We start from the raw sequence: 16,237 nt of genomic DNA, 5'->3' as shown, positions 1-16,237 counted from the left end.
AGAATAACTGAATACTAAGCTTCTCCTTCCGTCATCTGGCTGTTCTTCCAACTTCCCCTTCCCCTTTCTAATTCCTTCCTCCTGGGAAGCTAACACTATGATGGGCAATTGTTAGGTTGTAGATACGCTGTAAGGTTCAAGGTATACTTATATTTAAGAGTACAAGCTAGGGTTTGTTCGATTTGGTAGGAATTAGAGGAATTAAAGGGAAATTAAGGAAGATTAAATCTCTAACAAGTCATAATCCCTTTCAATTCCTTCTAATCCCCTTGATAGAGGATTAACCGAACAAGGCCTAACTAAAGAAGAGCAGCACACTCTTGAGTCCAGAGTAATATGGTTTTGTATCTATCACAACCTCAGTCCAATTTACTCCACTCTCTACGCTTCATGTCACCAAACTTCCTCTATTTCCACCATCCTATCCTTGTCCAGTTCTCATGCAATGTTTCCATGGCGAGTTAGTGATATCAACTCTTTACACATTACACCATGTTCTTTGTGGGATTTTAACAGCATCGTCATCTCCACCTTATGGAACATATGAAAAGATTCTAGAATGCTTTCTTACCCCCTTTTAAAGTCGTCTGGCGCATCGAAAATGACATTTCCTAGAGATGGCATGCAATGCAAGCACACTAATCTTCCTAATAAGGCACTGCTTTCTCGTAGGTCTTTGGTTTTCGCATATAATTTGATAGACCTCACATGAGACTTAAACTTTGTTTTCTCTTCTACCTTAACTTAAAGGTAGATGTAACACAACCATTGTTGTTCAGAATCACACCGTGTTTATCTAACCCTCACCATTCCGCCCTCACCTAGGCATTGCCTCATCTCTCTTTCCTTGCACCCAACTCCTCTAAGATAAGAAGGAAATCCTCTGTCCAAATCAAAATCATTGCCGTGCTCACTCGTTTGGCACATCATCACTCTTTTAGCACGGGTGAACGTGTCATTTGTATATAGGCCAGAGGAAGTGTATTCCCGACAAACGTGCCCTCCATTCCCGTTAACCGTTATGGCCAGAAAATAAAAAAAAATGAAAAGATTCGTTATTCTTCTTGCTACCTACACCCAGCTCTCGTCCCCCAAAATCCATCTCTCCCTAAATATTTTTTTAATTTAAAAAAAATCCACATCCCATCACTCCACTCCCCGTCCATGGCGTCCTCCTCCTCCTCCGCCTCGTCGGCGGCCGCGGCAGCGTATCCCAGAACCACGCTCCCACTGCGGCGGCGCCCGGGCCTGCTGGCCCTCCTCCTCCTCCTCCTCCTCTGCTTCCTCTCCTTCCAGGTCTGTACACCACCCCCCCCCCCCCCCCCCCCCCACCCACCCCCGCCCCCCTCACTATTCACTGCAATGGCGAAATGTTAGGTTCATCGCGTTCCAACCCTCGGAGCCAGGGTTCCTTCCTTTTCTCATTGCTCCCGCTGCTCCTCCTCCGCAGGTCGTGGTCCATGTGCCGGCCGCCAGATCAGCGGTGTCGCAGTGGCTCTTCTCGGGTCACCGAGCGTAAGAACCCACCGCCATCCTTCCTTCCTCATTACTACGCGATTCGGTAAAGGATCTGACTTTGGTGTTGCCGTGTGATTTTGGACTGTCAGCGACCGCGGGACTCGCGAGAACTGCCCTGGCTGCAGCAAGTTACAGGTCACTCTTTATTTATCTGAATCAGGACACGTGATTGCACTGTGTTGCTTCTCTCGCCACGCTAATGTTCGCACGGTGAATGGTTAGCAGGATGTGGATAAAGCTGAAAAGACGATTGCTTACACCGACCAGCATGGCCGGATCAAGCTGTTCAAAGTCACCGCCAGAGAATTCGGTTCGTCCTCTATCTGGGAGAACCCTTGGTTGCCCAGAGATAGCCAGCCGGTAGCCAGAACAGTATGTTCTGAAAAAAAATTATCTGTGTTGTTTGTGGGGACACGTTGGTAGGTTGTTCTATTTTGTTTGTAGCTCTAATGGGTGTTTCTTCTGCTGTTGCGCCAGCAAGTGGCTGCCAGGGATCATCTACACGCCAGTGAATCAGAAACCACCAATATTTCAAGTGCTGAAATTCTGGTGACTACAATTGTCGATCCGATTAAATTAAGGCGACAGGTCGATTCTGTCCTCCCTCTGTTGTAGTGACTATGAAATACAGTGCAATGGTTACTTGTGTTTTGAGATTTTTTGTTTGGCTTACTATGTGATGTGTTAATCCTGCCTATCTGAGTGTTGGTGTGCCGCTATTGCTCCCGCAGGTATTTCGACGCAGAAGAAAGGAGCGGAGGGTTCAGGAGCTGCTTCAGATGGATAAGAAGGCTGAACTTGAGATGCGAAATGCAGCAATAAATAGCTCGATGAACTTTAATAATAAAGTTAGAGGCAGCTACAACATATGGAGGCAGGAGTTCCGCTTTATTAATACAGATTCAACACTAAGGCTCATCAAAGATCAGATAATAATGGCCAAGCTATATGCCACTATTGCACTCTCCCAGAAGGAACCAGACATGTATGCCTTGCTCATGAAGTGCATAAAAGAAAGCCAAACAGCTATCGGGGATGCACTTATTGACAGTGAACTCGATTCTAGGTACTTCATTTCACTTCTGAAGATTAGTAATCAGTTTGGCTCTTTGCCACTTTGGTGTTAAAGAGTAAGTTGCTTATGACCCCTTATTTCTGCAGTGCCTTAGAGAGAGCAAAAGCAATGGGGCATGTGCTATCTTCGGCTAGAGATGTTCTGTACAGCTCGGGTGAGGTGTCAAGAAAATTGCGTGTTATGTTGCAGTCAACGGAACTAAATATCGATGCAGTGAAGAAGCAGAACTCATTTCTGGTTCAGCATGCTGCAAAGACAGTACCCATGCCCTTGCACTGCCTACATATGCAGCTGACAACCGATTATTATTTTCGTGATGATGTGACCAAGGAACATTTTGATGATGATGCTTTGAAGGCGGAACAATATAAAGAAAAGCTTGAGGATCGGTCACTCTATCACTATGCTATATTTTCTGATAACGTGCTTGCAGCCGCAGTAGTTGTCAGATCAACTGTGACAAATGCCAATGAGCCAGAGAAGCACGTGTTCCACATTGTCACTGATAGACTTAATTTTGCAGCCATGAAGATGTGGTTCATTACTCATCCTCCTCAACTGGCAACTGTTCATGTGGAGAACATAGACAATTTCAAATGGCTCAATTCGTCATACTGTTCTGTTCTTCGGCAACTGGAGTCAGCTCGCCTCAAAGAATATTACTTCAAAGCACACGATCCATCATCACTCTCGGATGGAAACGAGAATCTGAAATACAGGAACCCAAAATATCTGTCCATGCTCAACCATTTGAGATTCTACATGCCAGAAATTCACCCGAAGCTTGAGAAGATACTGTTTCTTGATGATGATGTTGTTGTACAGAAGGATTTGACACCCCTTTGGGATATTGATCTTAAAGGGATGGTAAATGGCGCTGTGGAAACCTGTAAAGAGAGTTTCCATCGCTTTGACACTTATCTCAACTTCTCACACCCAAAGATATCAGAGAATTTCGATCCACATGCTTGTGGGTGGGCTTTCGGAATGAACATGTTTGACCTCAAGGAGTGGAAGAAGCGAAATATCACTGGAATATACCATTATTGGCAAGATTTGGTAAGTAGTGGCATAAGAAATATACTGCTGATTGCATTGTCTTGTTGCATTTTGCCCATCATTTAGTGAACCTGTAATGAATTTTGTTGTTTCACTTACTAAGAGAAGACCTGTTGCAGAATGAGGATCGTAAGCTGTGGAAGCTGGGTACATTGCCTCCAGGTTTAATTACTTTCTACAACCTGACATACCCGTTGAATCGTACTTGGCATGTCTTGGGCCTGGGCTATGATCCAGCTGTTGACATTGCTGAGATCGATAATGCTGCAGTAGTTCATTACAATGGGAATTATAAGCCCTGGCTTGACCTTGCCATTTCCAAGTACAAGCCATACTGGTCCAAGTATGTAGATGTTGACAACTCGCATGTTCAGCATTGCTATGAGGGCAAACAATGATATGTAAATTTCATCCAGTTTTGTTTTTCATTTCAGAGCATAAGTTATTCCCTACGAGGGTGTTAGGCAGAGTAGTGGTGTATTTAGCATAGTTAAGTCTTCATAATCTTGTCATTATGCTTCATAGTTATCTAGCTATTATATGAACTGGTGCATAAGGTGATTTATAATTATACCTGACAACAAAGTAGATATTGTTTTGTTTACCTTAGAACTTGCTGTACCTTGAATGAATTGGCCAAAAAGATAAAGAAGTTCAACGTCCTGTGCTATGGTATGAACACTATTATAATGGAGTACCGAATACTGATGCTTAAGATTGAATGGCGAAAGAAATGATAGTAAAACAAAGTTTCAATCTCAGAGCTGTGCCAAAGGCCTAGAACAAACGGTAATCATACCCTCAAGGCGTCCGTCCTTTTCCGGATCTCCCGCGCTGCGCACCCTCGCCCGAGCCTCGCGCTGTGCGCCTTCCGCTGCGGCCGCGGTCCGTGTACCTGTCGACCGTGGGTGACCTCGAGCTTCACGCCGGCGTTGAGCTCTGTGTCAACGAGCCTTCATTGGAGGGTAGCAAGTAGTGAAGTAGATAAGCACATGTTATAGTCGTATGTTTCATGCGTTTTAGATGTATGTTGCATAGGTTTCATCTGAATGTTTCAAAAGTATATCTGCTGTTGTATATGTTGCAATGGCTATACACATGTTGCAAGTATGTTTCAAATGTTTTAGCTGTTTCAAACATATGTTGCAATTGTTTTTATCTGAATGCTGCAATGACTATACACTAATACACGTATATTGCAAGTGTATGTTTCAATTATTTCAAACGTATGTTACAAGTGTTTTATTTAGATGTTGCATATGTTGCATTGGCTATACACGTATGTTGCAAGTGTATATTTCAAATGTTTCAGCTGTTTCAAACGTATGTTGCAAGTGTTTTATCGGTATGTTGCATATGTTGCAGTGGCCATACATATATGTTGCAAGCGTATGCTTGTAAATGTTTCGTCTGTTTTAGATGTGTGCTGCAGCAAATGCTTTATGGCCCCGTTCGCGTGCCCTTAAACTTGGCTTGATCCGCTTCTTTTTCATCAGGAACAGTGTTTCTCTCACAAATTCCTACAGATTCATCCAGATTTCTCCAAATTCCTCTAAGCGAACGGGGCCTATGTTGCAAGTGTTGCATGACCAGGTGGGTGTAGACGGAGGTGGTCCCCTTCGGCGCAGCGGTCCCCGCGTGCGCGCAGGAAGCGAAGCGGCCCCACATATGCATGCGTAGGCGCATGCGTACAACAGCAGCAGGCGGGGTCAGGCTGGCAGGAGCGCGTGGACAAGTGCGGCGGCAGCGTGCCGGCAGTGGGCAGGAGCTGCATGCATGCCCTGTGGGGCTCGGCCAGGCAAAGTGGGAGGTGGAGGCGTGGTGCACGCGCCCCTTTCGTTGGCTGCATGCATCCAGTCTAGGGAAGTGCGTCGCTTGCGTCGTTTCCTGCCACATGCAGAGGGTGCATATCTAGCGCGTGGGGAGACAGTAGGCACGGGCGTCGGACAGAGACGCCACATTCAGACATCTGGGCGCTAGTCTTTCGCTAGAACAAAAGGGCACTGCTAGGGATGAGTTTACCGGATGTCTCCGAAGAGACAGGGATGATGTTGATCCTACCCAACCATAGATGGCACCAAAAGTGGTTTTGCTAATGACATAGTGCCTCTGTATAGTGTGTTATCATTTCTCTTTCGTACAAGATTGGCTTCTGAAAAAACATGCCTTTTCCTTTTAAAGTATTTCATTGTATGACACCATTGGAACATCTATCTCAAAACGTAACTAATGCGAGCCCTGAAATTAAAGACATGGAGTCCACGATAGCTCCTGTGTTGTCGTAGGCACTCCTCTAAAGAGACATTCCAGACATTCCCTGTTCACTTGCCATACTATTTCAGCGAACGAACAATATTTTTCTCTCACAATAAATCAGCGAACAATACTTTTAGCCATGGCTTTTCAGCAAAGCGAACGAGGCCATTGCCATGACTTTCTCATTAATTGTTTAGCTTACTAGATCAATTTTTCACCAGGGTGCAGCTTAAATTTTCGTACCTACAAGACAAGCATATCCCCCTCTAATTTGTTCTTAGCTTCATCACTGATGGCACTGATAGTCGCAACTAATAGGACGACTTGATAACATTGACTGCAATTTTGTACAAGCAGTGCCTTTCCCACATGGATACCGTAGATAAATCAAAGCTAAAGCGTAATGGACAGTAGCGAATGAGTGCTTCTGGTTCAAAGTCCTGATTCTTTGGTACTTGACCACAAAGAGTGCCATAGATGATCCACAATAAACCTAGGAATTATCTACTTCACTACTGGATCCGCCGCCTTTGCCGAGTGCCGGCCGCACTCGGCAAAGGAACCTTTGCCGTCGACAAAGGCTTTGCCGAGTGCGGCTCTCGGCAAAGCCCACTCGGCAAAAAAGTGGTCGGCAAAGGAATCTTTGTCGAGTGCCACGTGGCAGGCACTCGGCAAACTTTGCCGAGTGCCACACCAACTCTCGGCAAAGGTAACGGGCGCCGTGAACTTGACGCCACCCTTTGCCGAGTGCCGACGTGTCAGGCACTCGGCAAAGGATTTTTTTTTGAAAAAATTTTCGCCGAGTGCTGACGTGTCAGGCACTCGGCATTTTTTTTTGAAAAAATCTTTGCCGAGTGCTGGCACTCGGCAAAGGTTTGGTCACTTTGCCGAGTGCCACGCCAGCACTCGGCAAAGCTGGGCTCTGCTGGGAAAAATGCCCAGCACTCGGCAAAGCTGGGAATTTTTTTTTTGCTTTTTTTTATTTTCTTGCATTCCAGACATGCAATTTCACATATATTCATGACAATAAACTAGAATATCACATAAAAATCACATTTCATCATCAAATGACGTCTCAACACGATATAAGTTCATAACAAGTTCATAACATGTCCAAAACCTGCAAGAAAACAACGGCGCGAAGGCCGATAACCACAGCGGCACGAAGGCCGACATCACAGCGGCACGAAGGCCGACAAGTCTACAAGCGGGCAGTAGAGGTACCTAGCTCGACCCGGTGTCCCCAGGGGCCCTAGAGCCCCCACCTTGCTCCCACGGAGACCACCCTGACTGCGGCGCCGCCTGGAATGTCGAGTAGGGCCCGGAGTGCCCCTGCTGCGTCGGTGGAGGAGGAGCGGTACCTGGCCACGTGAAGCCCTGAGTCGGGAAGGTCGGGTGAGCCGGCCACCCGTGCGGTGGAGAAGGGCCCAGTGGAGGGCTGGCACCTGGAGTCGGGTTCGAACCCGCCGACTGTTCCTGCACAAAGGACAAGTGATCTCATTAGTACCTGCAGGATGGCCGCACAAGCTAAAGCAACAGGCAATATACTCACCGGAGTCGCTATAGGAGTAGGCACAGGAAAAGGTGGTGGAGCGAAGATCGAGGCAGGGAGCTCGTGCTGCTGCATTCCCGGGATCTGAAGGCCCCGGAAGTAGGCGGCAAAGTCCTGCATCTGACGCTAGTAGTGCTGCGTGACAGCCGCCAGCTGCCGCTGATGGGCCACCGCCATATTCTCCTGGTTCGTCTGCAACTGTGCGATCTGGACCTGCAATATTACACCCGCAAAGTTGATGGTATGTGAAAGCAAGGTACATGTGTGAAACGAGTGAACGACGAATGAAACTGCACTTACCTGAAATGCCGAGAACATTTGCGCGTTGCTCGGCTGCCGAGGCGCTATGGGGATGTCAGAGGAGCTCCTGGTCCCGTCTCGTCGAATCTGGCTCAGCGTGGGAACAGAGGACGACTCGATGGCGCTGTTGGCCATCCAGTACCGGCCGTGCTGCTTCCCTCCTCCCAACCTCATCAAGAGGTCCGTGTCCAGGGGGTCGGTGGCGGGGTCGAACGTCTTCCCATGGCGCTGGCGAGTCGCGGAGGTGTACTCGGCGAGCTTGGGGTAGACGCTCGCGTTGGTGTACGCGTCGGGCCCGTCCGCCGGGTCGTAGACGTTGTCCGCCGCCGTCGCTTTGCCCTTGTGAGCAAGGGCGTACCCCGTGAACTCGTTGACGACATGCCCACCATGCGACTGGGTCTGCGAGGAAAACACAAACATGATTACAAGTAATGACAATTGAGCGCTAGAATTAATAGATCAACAGAAGCATACCCATCTTTCCATGAACACTGGGAGGGACTGGTTCCCTTGGTGGTGTGGTGCCCCTCGCATCTGCAGGCGGCCCTCCCGACGTTCTCTGCGCCTCTGGTACGCCGCGTCCATGGTCCACTCACGCACAATGGCCGCCCAGCAGTCCTTGTAGTTGTCGCACCACCCCGGACACATCTGCATGACATCAAGTATTTGACATGCCAGAAGATGAATTGAATGCTTCACGGAAGGAATCAGAACGAATGTTTCCTACTTAATTACCTGCATGTACTGCGCCTCTGTGAGGTCGGTCTCCCTCTGGAGTATCATCTCCCTGACTTGCGGCTTCTTCACCACCTGGCCAAGCACGTCGGTGTAGTAGCTGATGACGCACTGGAGATGCGCCTCGTGGTACAGGTCCTTGAGACGATATTTGTAGACCGCCTCCTGCACTCGCGCCGCATGCTGCTCTCTCCCCTCCTCGCACGTGAAGAAGTCCTGCACACAGACATCATGTATCATTTCATTGTTTCAAGAACGTCCAACGAATGCGTAGTATTGAGAAATGCGGTGCGATGAAAATACTCACCCAGAACTCCCTCTTGATCTTCGCTGCAAGGGTATCGCCGTTGGAGTCCGTGACGCTGGAGAAGTGCTCCCACTTCATGGGCGCCTGTACCTCACCCTTGTGGGTGACGAAGCCAGGGTAGTACTCCCTAATCAGCAGGCCCTAGATGCCATTGATATGGCGTGAACCGCTCCCTCCGCTCACAAACGTCCAACTACTGCACGAGTCATTAACAACAATTGTTAGTCTGCAGTTCGATTTTCAACATGTCATATGAACAAGTAGTGAAATCAACAATGGTTACTTACGTCTGACCCACGGGTCGAATCACCGTTGCCCACCACATTGACACATTCTTCTTTATTATTATACGTCTTTCCAGAAGAGAATAGTGTCCACCAAAAGTTCCAGGACATATAACCACCACCGATCATCAGCATACGTAGGACGCGCACATCCCTGTTTATTCAATTATATAGGTGTAACAGCCATTCTCAACATCACAAGCTCCATGTTGTGTTGCATCCTCAGCCACCGGGGCCAGCTTTTTCTCCCTTGTCAATCTTACATGTTTGGCTTCAGGTTCAGCCTAGATGCCAGCTTCTGGCCAAGGGAGGCGTCACACTGCAGCGCATAGATAATATGTTTTAAGTACCAAGATAAAACATACGAATGTCTACATGGTTAGCAATCGCCCAAGTGGCCACTGAGCATTTTACAACAAACAAGCAACAAAATGAATACCTGAGACCAGTAGGAGATCCAAATGGTATGGTGTTCATGGGTAACGCGAGGGTCTGACAGTGCGTCAACCCATCGCTGGATGAACCGGTCTTGCCTGTCAAGAGATACCAAAACACTTGGATTAGGCAAACAGTAGCTTAAAGTCTTTCTATGCCTCTAAACCAATCATCCTGAGGTGTGGGGGCAAACCTGGCAGGGTCAAAGGATCGATATCTCTCGCCAGCCTGCTTGAAGTTGTTCTCCTTCTGGATGATGCACTGCAGATTTCAACAGCACAAGCCAGGTTCTCAGAATCAAGAAAAATTCCAACAATGATTCACCTTCGCCATTATATAGTACAACGATGTAGCCACAAGCCCACCATAGTATAATATTGTAACATAAAGGCACTGTTAGAATTTAAACACACTACAATACACACCTTCTCGCGGCAGCCTGTTAGTACACGTGGAGGAATAGGGACCTTCTCAGCATGACGGGCAGGATCAAACCTTGAAGGGAAGTAGTTCACCTAAAAAGCAGAGAAAATAGATATAAGTGCTAGGGAACTCCCACATGTTACTTATGTCAATAGGTAAGATGCATCCTAACACACTTGCATGCAAAAGGAGAAAAGAACTCCAAAGAACATAGTACCTCTTCATCCCTGTGCATGAAGTTCATGAACCCTTCATGGTGGTTGTTGTGGTGGGCACATTTTGGTGCATTCACAGGAAGCATCAGATAGTTTGGCCCAAGGCGGTGCCTCTGGGTATCAGCATAGGAGAAGATTCTTGTCTGGAGCAGCTTATCATCAGAATAGTGGATTCCAGGGACAATAATCGCTGGGCAGAAAGCAATTTGTTCATTCTCTGCAAAGAAGTTGTCAATGTTCTTGTTCAGGACCATCCGTCCAACAGGTTGCAGCGGGATGATATCCTCAGGCCAAGTCTTGGTGACATCGAGCAGGTCAAAGTCAAACTTATCCTCATGCTCAAGATCAATAGTCTGGATGTAGAGCTTCCATTCAGGGTAATTCCCAGCTGCGATGGAATCATATAGATCCTTTGTTGCATGGCTGTGGCAAGTGCCTCCAACAGTGACAGCTTCATCATCAAGCAAGCATTTCACGCCACAAGTAGGCTTCCAATGGAATTTCACAAGGTGAGGCTTTCCATCCCTGTTGATCAAGGTGTAGGTATTGACACCAAAGCCCTCCATGTGCCTGTAGTTGAGTGGGATGCCAACATCATCGAAGAGGAAGGTGAACATGTGTAGGCTCTCTGGGTGGTGAGAGAAGAAATCTACTATTCTCCAGTTCTCCTGCAAATTGGTCTTTGGGTTTGGCTTGAAAGCATGGACCATGTCAGGGAATTTCATCCCATCTCGTATGAAAAACACAGGCATGTTGTTACCCACAAGGTCAAAGTTACCCTGAAAAAGGCATGGAGAAAATCATAAGATACTATCCCTTTGGATATCAATATAAAGTGTTCTAAAAATGGGGTCACTAAGGCATCAACAAAAGTAAAAAAAAAAAGTAAACAAACAGCACAGCAATCTGTAGGTGAAACTGGACAGAGATGGATTCAGTTATGAAATATCTTTGATTATACTGTTTCTGCTGAGAATCTTTGACTATCCATGTGCACATTATGGACGCACAGAGTAATGTTCTTTTAAGCAAAAGACACTTATATCTGTGTCACAAATGGGTAACCAGAATTTAATTTCATATAAAAGAAGTTCATCATGGCAAGGTAAAAGGTCAACTTAAACAGGAGGAGGTAGCTTTCAATCAACTACAACAACAACAACAACATAGCCTTTAATGGTAGCTTTCAATCAACTAAGGGAAAAAAAAGAAAGATGCAGTTCATTCCAATGAGTAAAAGAACTTAGAGCTATCATTTCATCTGAATAACAGCTCATGCCAAGGACATCATCTACATGGCTAAAGTACACATCAAGTTACTTAGCAATAGTAGAAATCAGCTAAACATTTGATATTACTTTCTTTGACGAATGCATACATCATACAGACAGAAAAAAAAATATACTTGCCAAGATGTGCCATATAACTCACAACAGTCCTAAAAAGAATGTTTCTTTTCAAGACATAACAGAAAATAGAACAGTTAAGATGTATATCTTTTCCCCTTAGGAGGCGAGTTAAAATTTATCCTCAGTACCTCTCTGGTGTAGAACTTGACAGCAAAACCACGTGGATCCCTCAAGGTCTCAGGGCTTCCACGCTCATGCACAACCGTAGAGAACCGGACAATGACAGGAGTCTGGACCCCAGGGGCCCGGAGAAAATCAGCACATGTAAGGTGAGAGACATCATGAGTGACCTCAAAGAAACCCTTGGCACTGGCTCCCCGTGCATGCACAACACGTTCAGGGATACGTTCCCTGTCGAACTGAGCAAGCTTTTCAGTTAGATGATAATCCTCAAGGAGGATGGGTCCTGCCAAAGGAGAACACATCGTGTGAAAGTGTAAATCAGCGATTGCACCAGAACAGAAAGTGAAGCAGGTAGACAATAAAATAAACTCCTAAAACAGAAGGCTTCTCATTATTCTGACATCACTGATAGAAACATATTGGTTACAGATAGGTGTACGTATCCTGTTCCTGTAATTGATGGACACTTTTTGCGACAATGACATTCAGAAGAACCAAACTGGATTTGCAATCACTTTCAAAGTTTTGCCATACATGCTGAGGAGAGAAAATCCAAGGGTTATGCTTTCTGGTAGTGATTCAGCACTAGCCCAGGTAACTGTCAAAAGTAAATATACCGCACCACGCACCAGTAATAATAATCAACTGTGATTACCCTGCCTCGACTTTACTACCCTGCAACTGCCCCTCACCTAAGATTATCACTATGACTCCATGATGCATTTCGTATTGGAAAGGTACTTTCTTTCCCTTAAGCAACTTAATGGTATGACAGCCATTGATAAAAATATCAGGACAAAAGTTTCACCTTACAGCTGATCCAAGGAATAAGACCTTTGGGCAGCACAGGAACAATAAGCAAGTCTCAAATTCATCGACGAAATTATTTGACAGATGAATCAATCCGTATATATAGAGCAGCAAAATTATTCACTGGAAATCAACCGAAAGCACATCAAGCCGCAAGCTTTGAGCGAATTGGAGGTCAACTGCTACAGCCAAGCTTCCACAGTGCAATACTGGTGCATGGATCATTACTTACAGAAAAAAAAAATACTGGTGCGGGGATCACAGCAGCTAGCAACCAAAGAACGACTAATTCCCCATGGCAAGGCTAACACAGATCACGTATCGAATGAATCTCACAAAAATCAACATATATGCTACAGGATCGTGTAAGGGAAAAGGAAAGGAGTAATGGAGGCGGCAGAGCAGAGTCTGACCTCGCTGTCCGACGGTGAGAGCGGAGTTGTTGTTCCAGACGGGGGCGCCGGAGTTGGTGGTCCAGAAGCTGGAGTTGCTCCCGCTAGACGGGCGGTGCTGCAAGAAGGAAGAATCCCCAAGTCAGATGAGCGAGCGCATCAATCAAGGGCGGCAGGAAACAAGATGCGAAATTTATTTGAGGATCTAATAAGTAGGGCAGAATCGGTGAAGAAAGGACTCGAAATCGAAACAAAGAAACAGCACCTTGTACGGATCCATGGCTGCCGGTGGGATCGCGTCGAGCAGGCAGGTGGGCGGAAGGGATTGAGCAGACGCCTCTAGACTAAGGCCGCGTTTAGAAGCCAAAATTTTTTGATTTTGGGTACTGGAGCTCGTTTGTTTGTACTAGGTAATTAGTGTCTAATTATAGACTAATTAGGTTCGAAAGTTTCGTCTCGTAATTTCTTATCCAACTATACAATTAGTTTTTTTTTATCTACATTTAGTACTCCATGTATGTGCCGCAAGATTCGATGTGACAAGTCCTACGCAAAAAATTTTGGAAACTAAACAGGGACTAAGAAAACAACGTCGGTTCGGTTGGCGACAAGGACGAGGAGTAGGAAGCCGCTTTTTTAAGGGCATGTTTAGTTGACGAAATTTTTGGCGAAATAGTAATGTAGCACTTTCGTTGTTATTTAATAATTAGTGTCTAATCATAGTCTAATTAGGCTTAAAAGATTCTTATCGTGAATTTCGTCTAAACTATGTAATTAGTTTTATTTTTTATTTATATTTATTGCTTCATGCATACGTCAAAGATTTGATATGACGAGAAATCTTAAAAAAATTTAGGAACTAAACGCTACCTAATCCAAGCCAGCAAGGGGAGGATAGCCGGAAAATAATGGAGGGAGGGAGGATGGGCACGGGAAGAAAACTAGGTGCAATCTGTATTGCCTCCGTGCAACACGATCCAACCACGTATGATGGAGACGGAAAAGCAGCAGAGGTGGGAGGCTGGGCACGGGACGGGACGGCAGGGTGGTGGTTTCGTGCTCTCCGATATCCATTGCTCTCCACCTCCACGTGGACTTCTTGTTTTCTTGTTTCAGCCCGTCGGCGAGGGTGGCCCACTTGCAGCTGCAGAGATGAACAGAACAGAGAGAACACACCCACTTTGTGTAGTAGTACGTGATTACCAATTTACCACAAACTCTTTTTCTAGACAAAATCTTAGCTACTGCTGGAGCTAAAAAAAATTCTTTGCTACTACATAGTTTATCCTTCGGTCAATCCCTCGCTCTCATCATAAAGGGATGTGTATGGTTTAGAGATAAGAAAGATGTGATGGATCCATTTTAGGATTTTTAAGATAAAATGAACCTATGTCTCTCTTTGGTTGAGGGAAAAGGGATATGTATTTTTTTGGTTGGAGGGATAAGAAGGGATTACATGCTATTTGGTTGAGGGAATAGGGATGTGTATTTTTTTTTGTTGGAGCGATAAGAAGGGATTGCATGGATAACAATTTTTGGTTCATTTGCCACCGTATGTGGACCCTAGCTATTAGTCTCCTCCTAATCTTCTCCCTCCTGTCTAGGCTTTGCCCATGTGCACCCTACAGTGGGATTGATCGGCCACCCACCGGCCTTTGCCCATTCATGGCGCTCGTATGGTGGGGCTCGTCTGCATCGCCCAACACTTGTCCCTTTGCGCGGCCCACATAGATGCGTCGCCAGGAGCCAGCCTATACCTCTCCATCTGTGTCACTCTGCTCTATCTGGCTCCCACCTATCCGTGCCATGCCCACCGACATCATCGTCTGGCCCTTGCTCGGCCGGCCCCACCTTGTCTACCTAATCAATGTGGCCCTCGCCAATTCGCACCGCTTGGATTGGCTATCACCCTTCCGTGCCATGGCTTTCGAAACCCTGTCCACCTTACCCTGCCATAGTCGCACGCCATGACCATTGGCATCCTGTCCACCCGACCCCTACCCAGTCGCGTGCCATGGCCACTGGCATCCTATCCACCCGACCCCTACCCAGCCGCGTGCCATGGCCGCCGGCACCCAATCCTCGTCCAGCCACGCAAGGACGAGCTCAACAAGAGAATGCACATGGCATGATAGAGGACGAGCTCCTCCGCTCTTTTTGGAGGGATGGGGTTGCCCTGCATATATGAGAAATATTATGTGGTGGGATGACTCTCCCCTATTGTCTCCCAAACAAGCACCACAAAAATTAGAACCATCCCACTCCATCTCACATTGTCACTACCTAATGGGTCTGAGGCTCGGGGCCTAGGGAGTTCCAAAACAAATTAAAATGTATGGCGTGATTATCGAACAAATCTCGTTAGTTGAGTAACAAATTGTACGACATGTTGCAAAAACATATGAATATGTTTCGTAGTGTTCCCTAGAAAACAAACTTATTTTCTTTCGCTATAAATTATAGAGAATAAAGGACTACTAATGAAAAGATGAATACCACAAATTGGATGGTTCTATTGAATCTCGTGGGCTATTAAGGGGTCATTTGCAATGTTCCTTAAAGCAGTTTCTATGTAAGCATCACTTGTCCTTAGCCAAATAGCAAAAAACAAATTGTATAGATTCTGACAGTGATGAGACAAGAATCATTTCTTCATTTACACTAGAAGTGAGGGGCTAAAAAAACTTGCTCCTTTATTGCTCCATATATTTAATCCCACCATAATCATTTTTCACCAGCTCTCACACCAAAAATACTCTATTAGAGAATCAGGGAACTGAAGCTAAGAGTCTATTCATTTGGTAGAGCACCTTCTTGTGGCAGAACCACCCAAATTATGCTAGCCCACGTGTACCCGTCATTGTCCTGAAGACCTCTGACTACTGTACACGAAAGCCAAATAATCCAGTAGTCTGTCGGGTGTCCTCGGGGAACTCCGAACCATCCACATTTTACAACTCATATAGGATCAACAATGGAGTTACCACAACATTACAACATTAATACAAAAAATTTCATACATCGGAGTTGCGGAAGATTTACAACATTAGATTATAAAACATGTTATGTACCTTTAAGTAACACTTGAGTTCCAAAATGTTGAGTAGAACTACGGAAGTAACTTAAGTGAAATACCAAAGATAGAAGGGACAACTAGATCATGCCGAGCCTACCGACATGACATTGATTAGCAGCACAAGTCAGAACCTGCAATAGGGGTTAACAAACCCTAAGTACTTGAGGGTACTCAACAAGACTTACCCATATAAAAGAAAAAAGACTCAAAGGGTATGAAAGCTTAAGGGAAGGTCTGAAGCAAGAGTAACTTTTACAGAAAAGCTTAC

General features: G+C 45.9%; 3 protein-coding genes across 4 annotated transcripts; 1 reads left to right on the top strand and 2 right to left on the bottom strand.

The window, feature by feature from the left end:
- The first annotated feature begins 1,149 nt into the window (after positions 1 to 1,149).
- Positions 1,150 to 4,240, top strand: LOC136527716 (probable galacturonosyltransferase 3). 2 transcript variants are annotated; one of them, XM_066520527.1, is made up of 8 exons: positions 1,150 to 1,296; positions 1,451 to 1,515; positions 1,608 to 1,653; positions 1,744 to 1,890; positions 1,996 to 2,106; positions 2,250 to 2,584; positions 2,680 to 3,652; positions 3,772 to 4,240. In XM_066520527.1, exons 1-8 carry the CDS (start codon positions 1,165 to 1,167, stop codon positions 4,048 to 4,050), a joined length of 2,088 nt encoding a protein of 695 aa, XP_066376624.1. In that variant the 5' UTR covers positions 1,150 to 1,164; the 3' UTR covers positions 4,051 to 4,240. The 2 variants fall into 2 exon arrangements, with proteins under 2 accessions (XP_066376624.1, XP_066376625.1); XM_066520528.1 differs by having other exon boundaries at positions 1,166 to 1,296; positions 1,744 to 1,828.
- Positions 4,241 to 7,249: 3,009 nt separating this feature from the next.
- Positions 7,250 to 9,229, bottom strand: LOC136527479 (uncharacterized). Its single transcript, XM_066520228.1, has 7 exons — positions 9,090 to 9,229; positions 8,803 to 8,998; positions 8,496 to 8,711; positions 8,235 to 8,408; positions 7,761 to 8,159; positions 7,461 to 7,673; positions 7,250 to 7,384 (listed from the first exon to the last, which is right to left on the bottom strand). The coding sequence occupies exons 2-6, from the start codon at positions 8,878 to 8,880 to the stop codon at positions 7,587 to 7,589; spliced, it is 954 nt and encodes a 317-aa protein (XP_066376325.1). The 5' UTR covers positions 8,881 to 8,998; positions 9,090 to 9,229; the 3' UTR covers positions 7,250 to 7,384; positions 7,461 to 7,586.
- LOC136527478 (catalase isozyme 1-like) lies at positions 9,127 to 13,245 on the bottom strand. The gene is made up of 8 exons (XM_066520227.1): positions 13,159 to 13,245; positions 12,915 to 13,011; positions 11,697 to 11,974; positions 10,162 to 10,938; positions 9,947 to 10,036; positions 9,715 to 9,782; positions 9,526 to 9,619; positions 9,127 to 9,405 (listed from the first exon to the last, which is right to left on the bottom strand). The coding sequence occupies exons 1-8, from the start codon at positions 13,171 to 13,173 to the stop codon at positions 9,346 to 9,348; spliced, it is 1,479 nt and encodes a 492-aa protein (XP_066376324.1). The 5' UTR covers positions 13,174 to 13,245; the 3' UTR covers positions 9,127 to 9,345.
- Positions 13,246 to 16,237: the final 2,992 nt, after the last annotated feature.

The sequence above is a fragment of the Miscanthus floridulus genome, chromosome 19 (assembly GCF_019320115.1).
Source record: "Miscanthus floridulus cultivar M001 chromosome 19, ASM1932011v1, whole genome shotgun sequence".
NCBI classification, from domain to species: Eukaryota; Viridiplantae; Streptophyta; class Magnoliopsida; order Poales; family Poaceae; genus Miscanthus; species Miscanthus floridulus.
Note: the sequence above shows the minus strand (reverse complement) of the source record. Positions and strands in the feature narration are given on the sequence as shown.

Excerpts from the sequence above, each read along its gene's own strand:
- LOC136527716 (XM_066520527.1), top strand. The coding sequence starts at position 1,165 with ATGGCGTCCTCCTCCTCCTCCGCCTCGTCGGCGGCCGCGGCAGCGTAT. Across the intron at positions 1,297-1,450 it reads TCTGCTTCCTCTCCTTCCAG|GTCGTGGTCCATGTGCCGGC; the intron begins GTCTGTACACCA and ends CCTCCTCCGCAG. Across the intron at positions 1,516-1,607 it reads CTCTTCTCGGGTCACCGAGC|CGACCGCGGGACTCGCGAGA; the intron begins GTAAGAACCCAC and ends TTGGACTGTCAG.
- LOC136527479 (XM_066520228.1), bottom strand. The coding sequence starts at position 8,880 with ATGAAGTGGGAGCACTTCTCCAGCGTCACGGACTCCAACGGCGATACC. Across the intron at positions 8,712-8,802 it reads AGATCAAGAGGGAGTTCTGG|GACTTCTTCACGTGCGAGGA; the intron begins GTGAGTATTTTC and ends GTCTGTGTGCAG. Across the intron at positions 8,409-8,495 it reads CAGAGGCGCAGTACATGCAG|ATGTGTCCGGGGTGGTGCGA; the intron begins GTAATTAAGTAG and ends GATGTCATGCAG.
- LOC136527478 (XM_066520227.1), bottom strand. Across the intron at positions 11,975-12,914 it reads TCTCACCGTCGGACAGCGAG|GACCCATCCTCCTTGAGGAT; the intron begins GTCAGACTCTGC and ends CTCCTTTGGCAG. Across the intron at positions 10,939-11,696 it reads TCAAGTTCTACACCAGAGAG|GGTAACTTTGACCTTGTGGG; the intron begins GTACTGAGGATA and ends TGCCTTTTTCAG.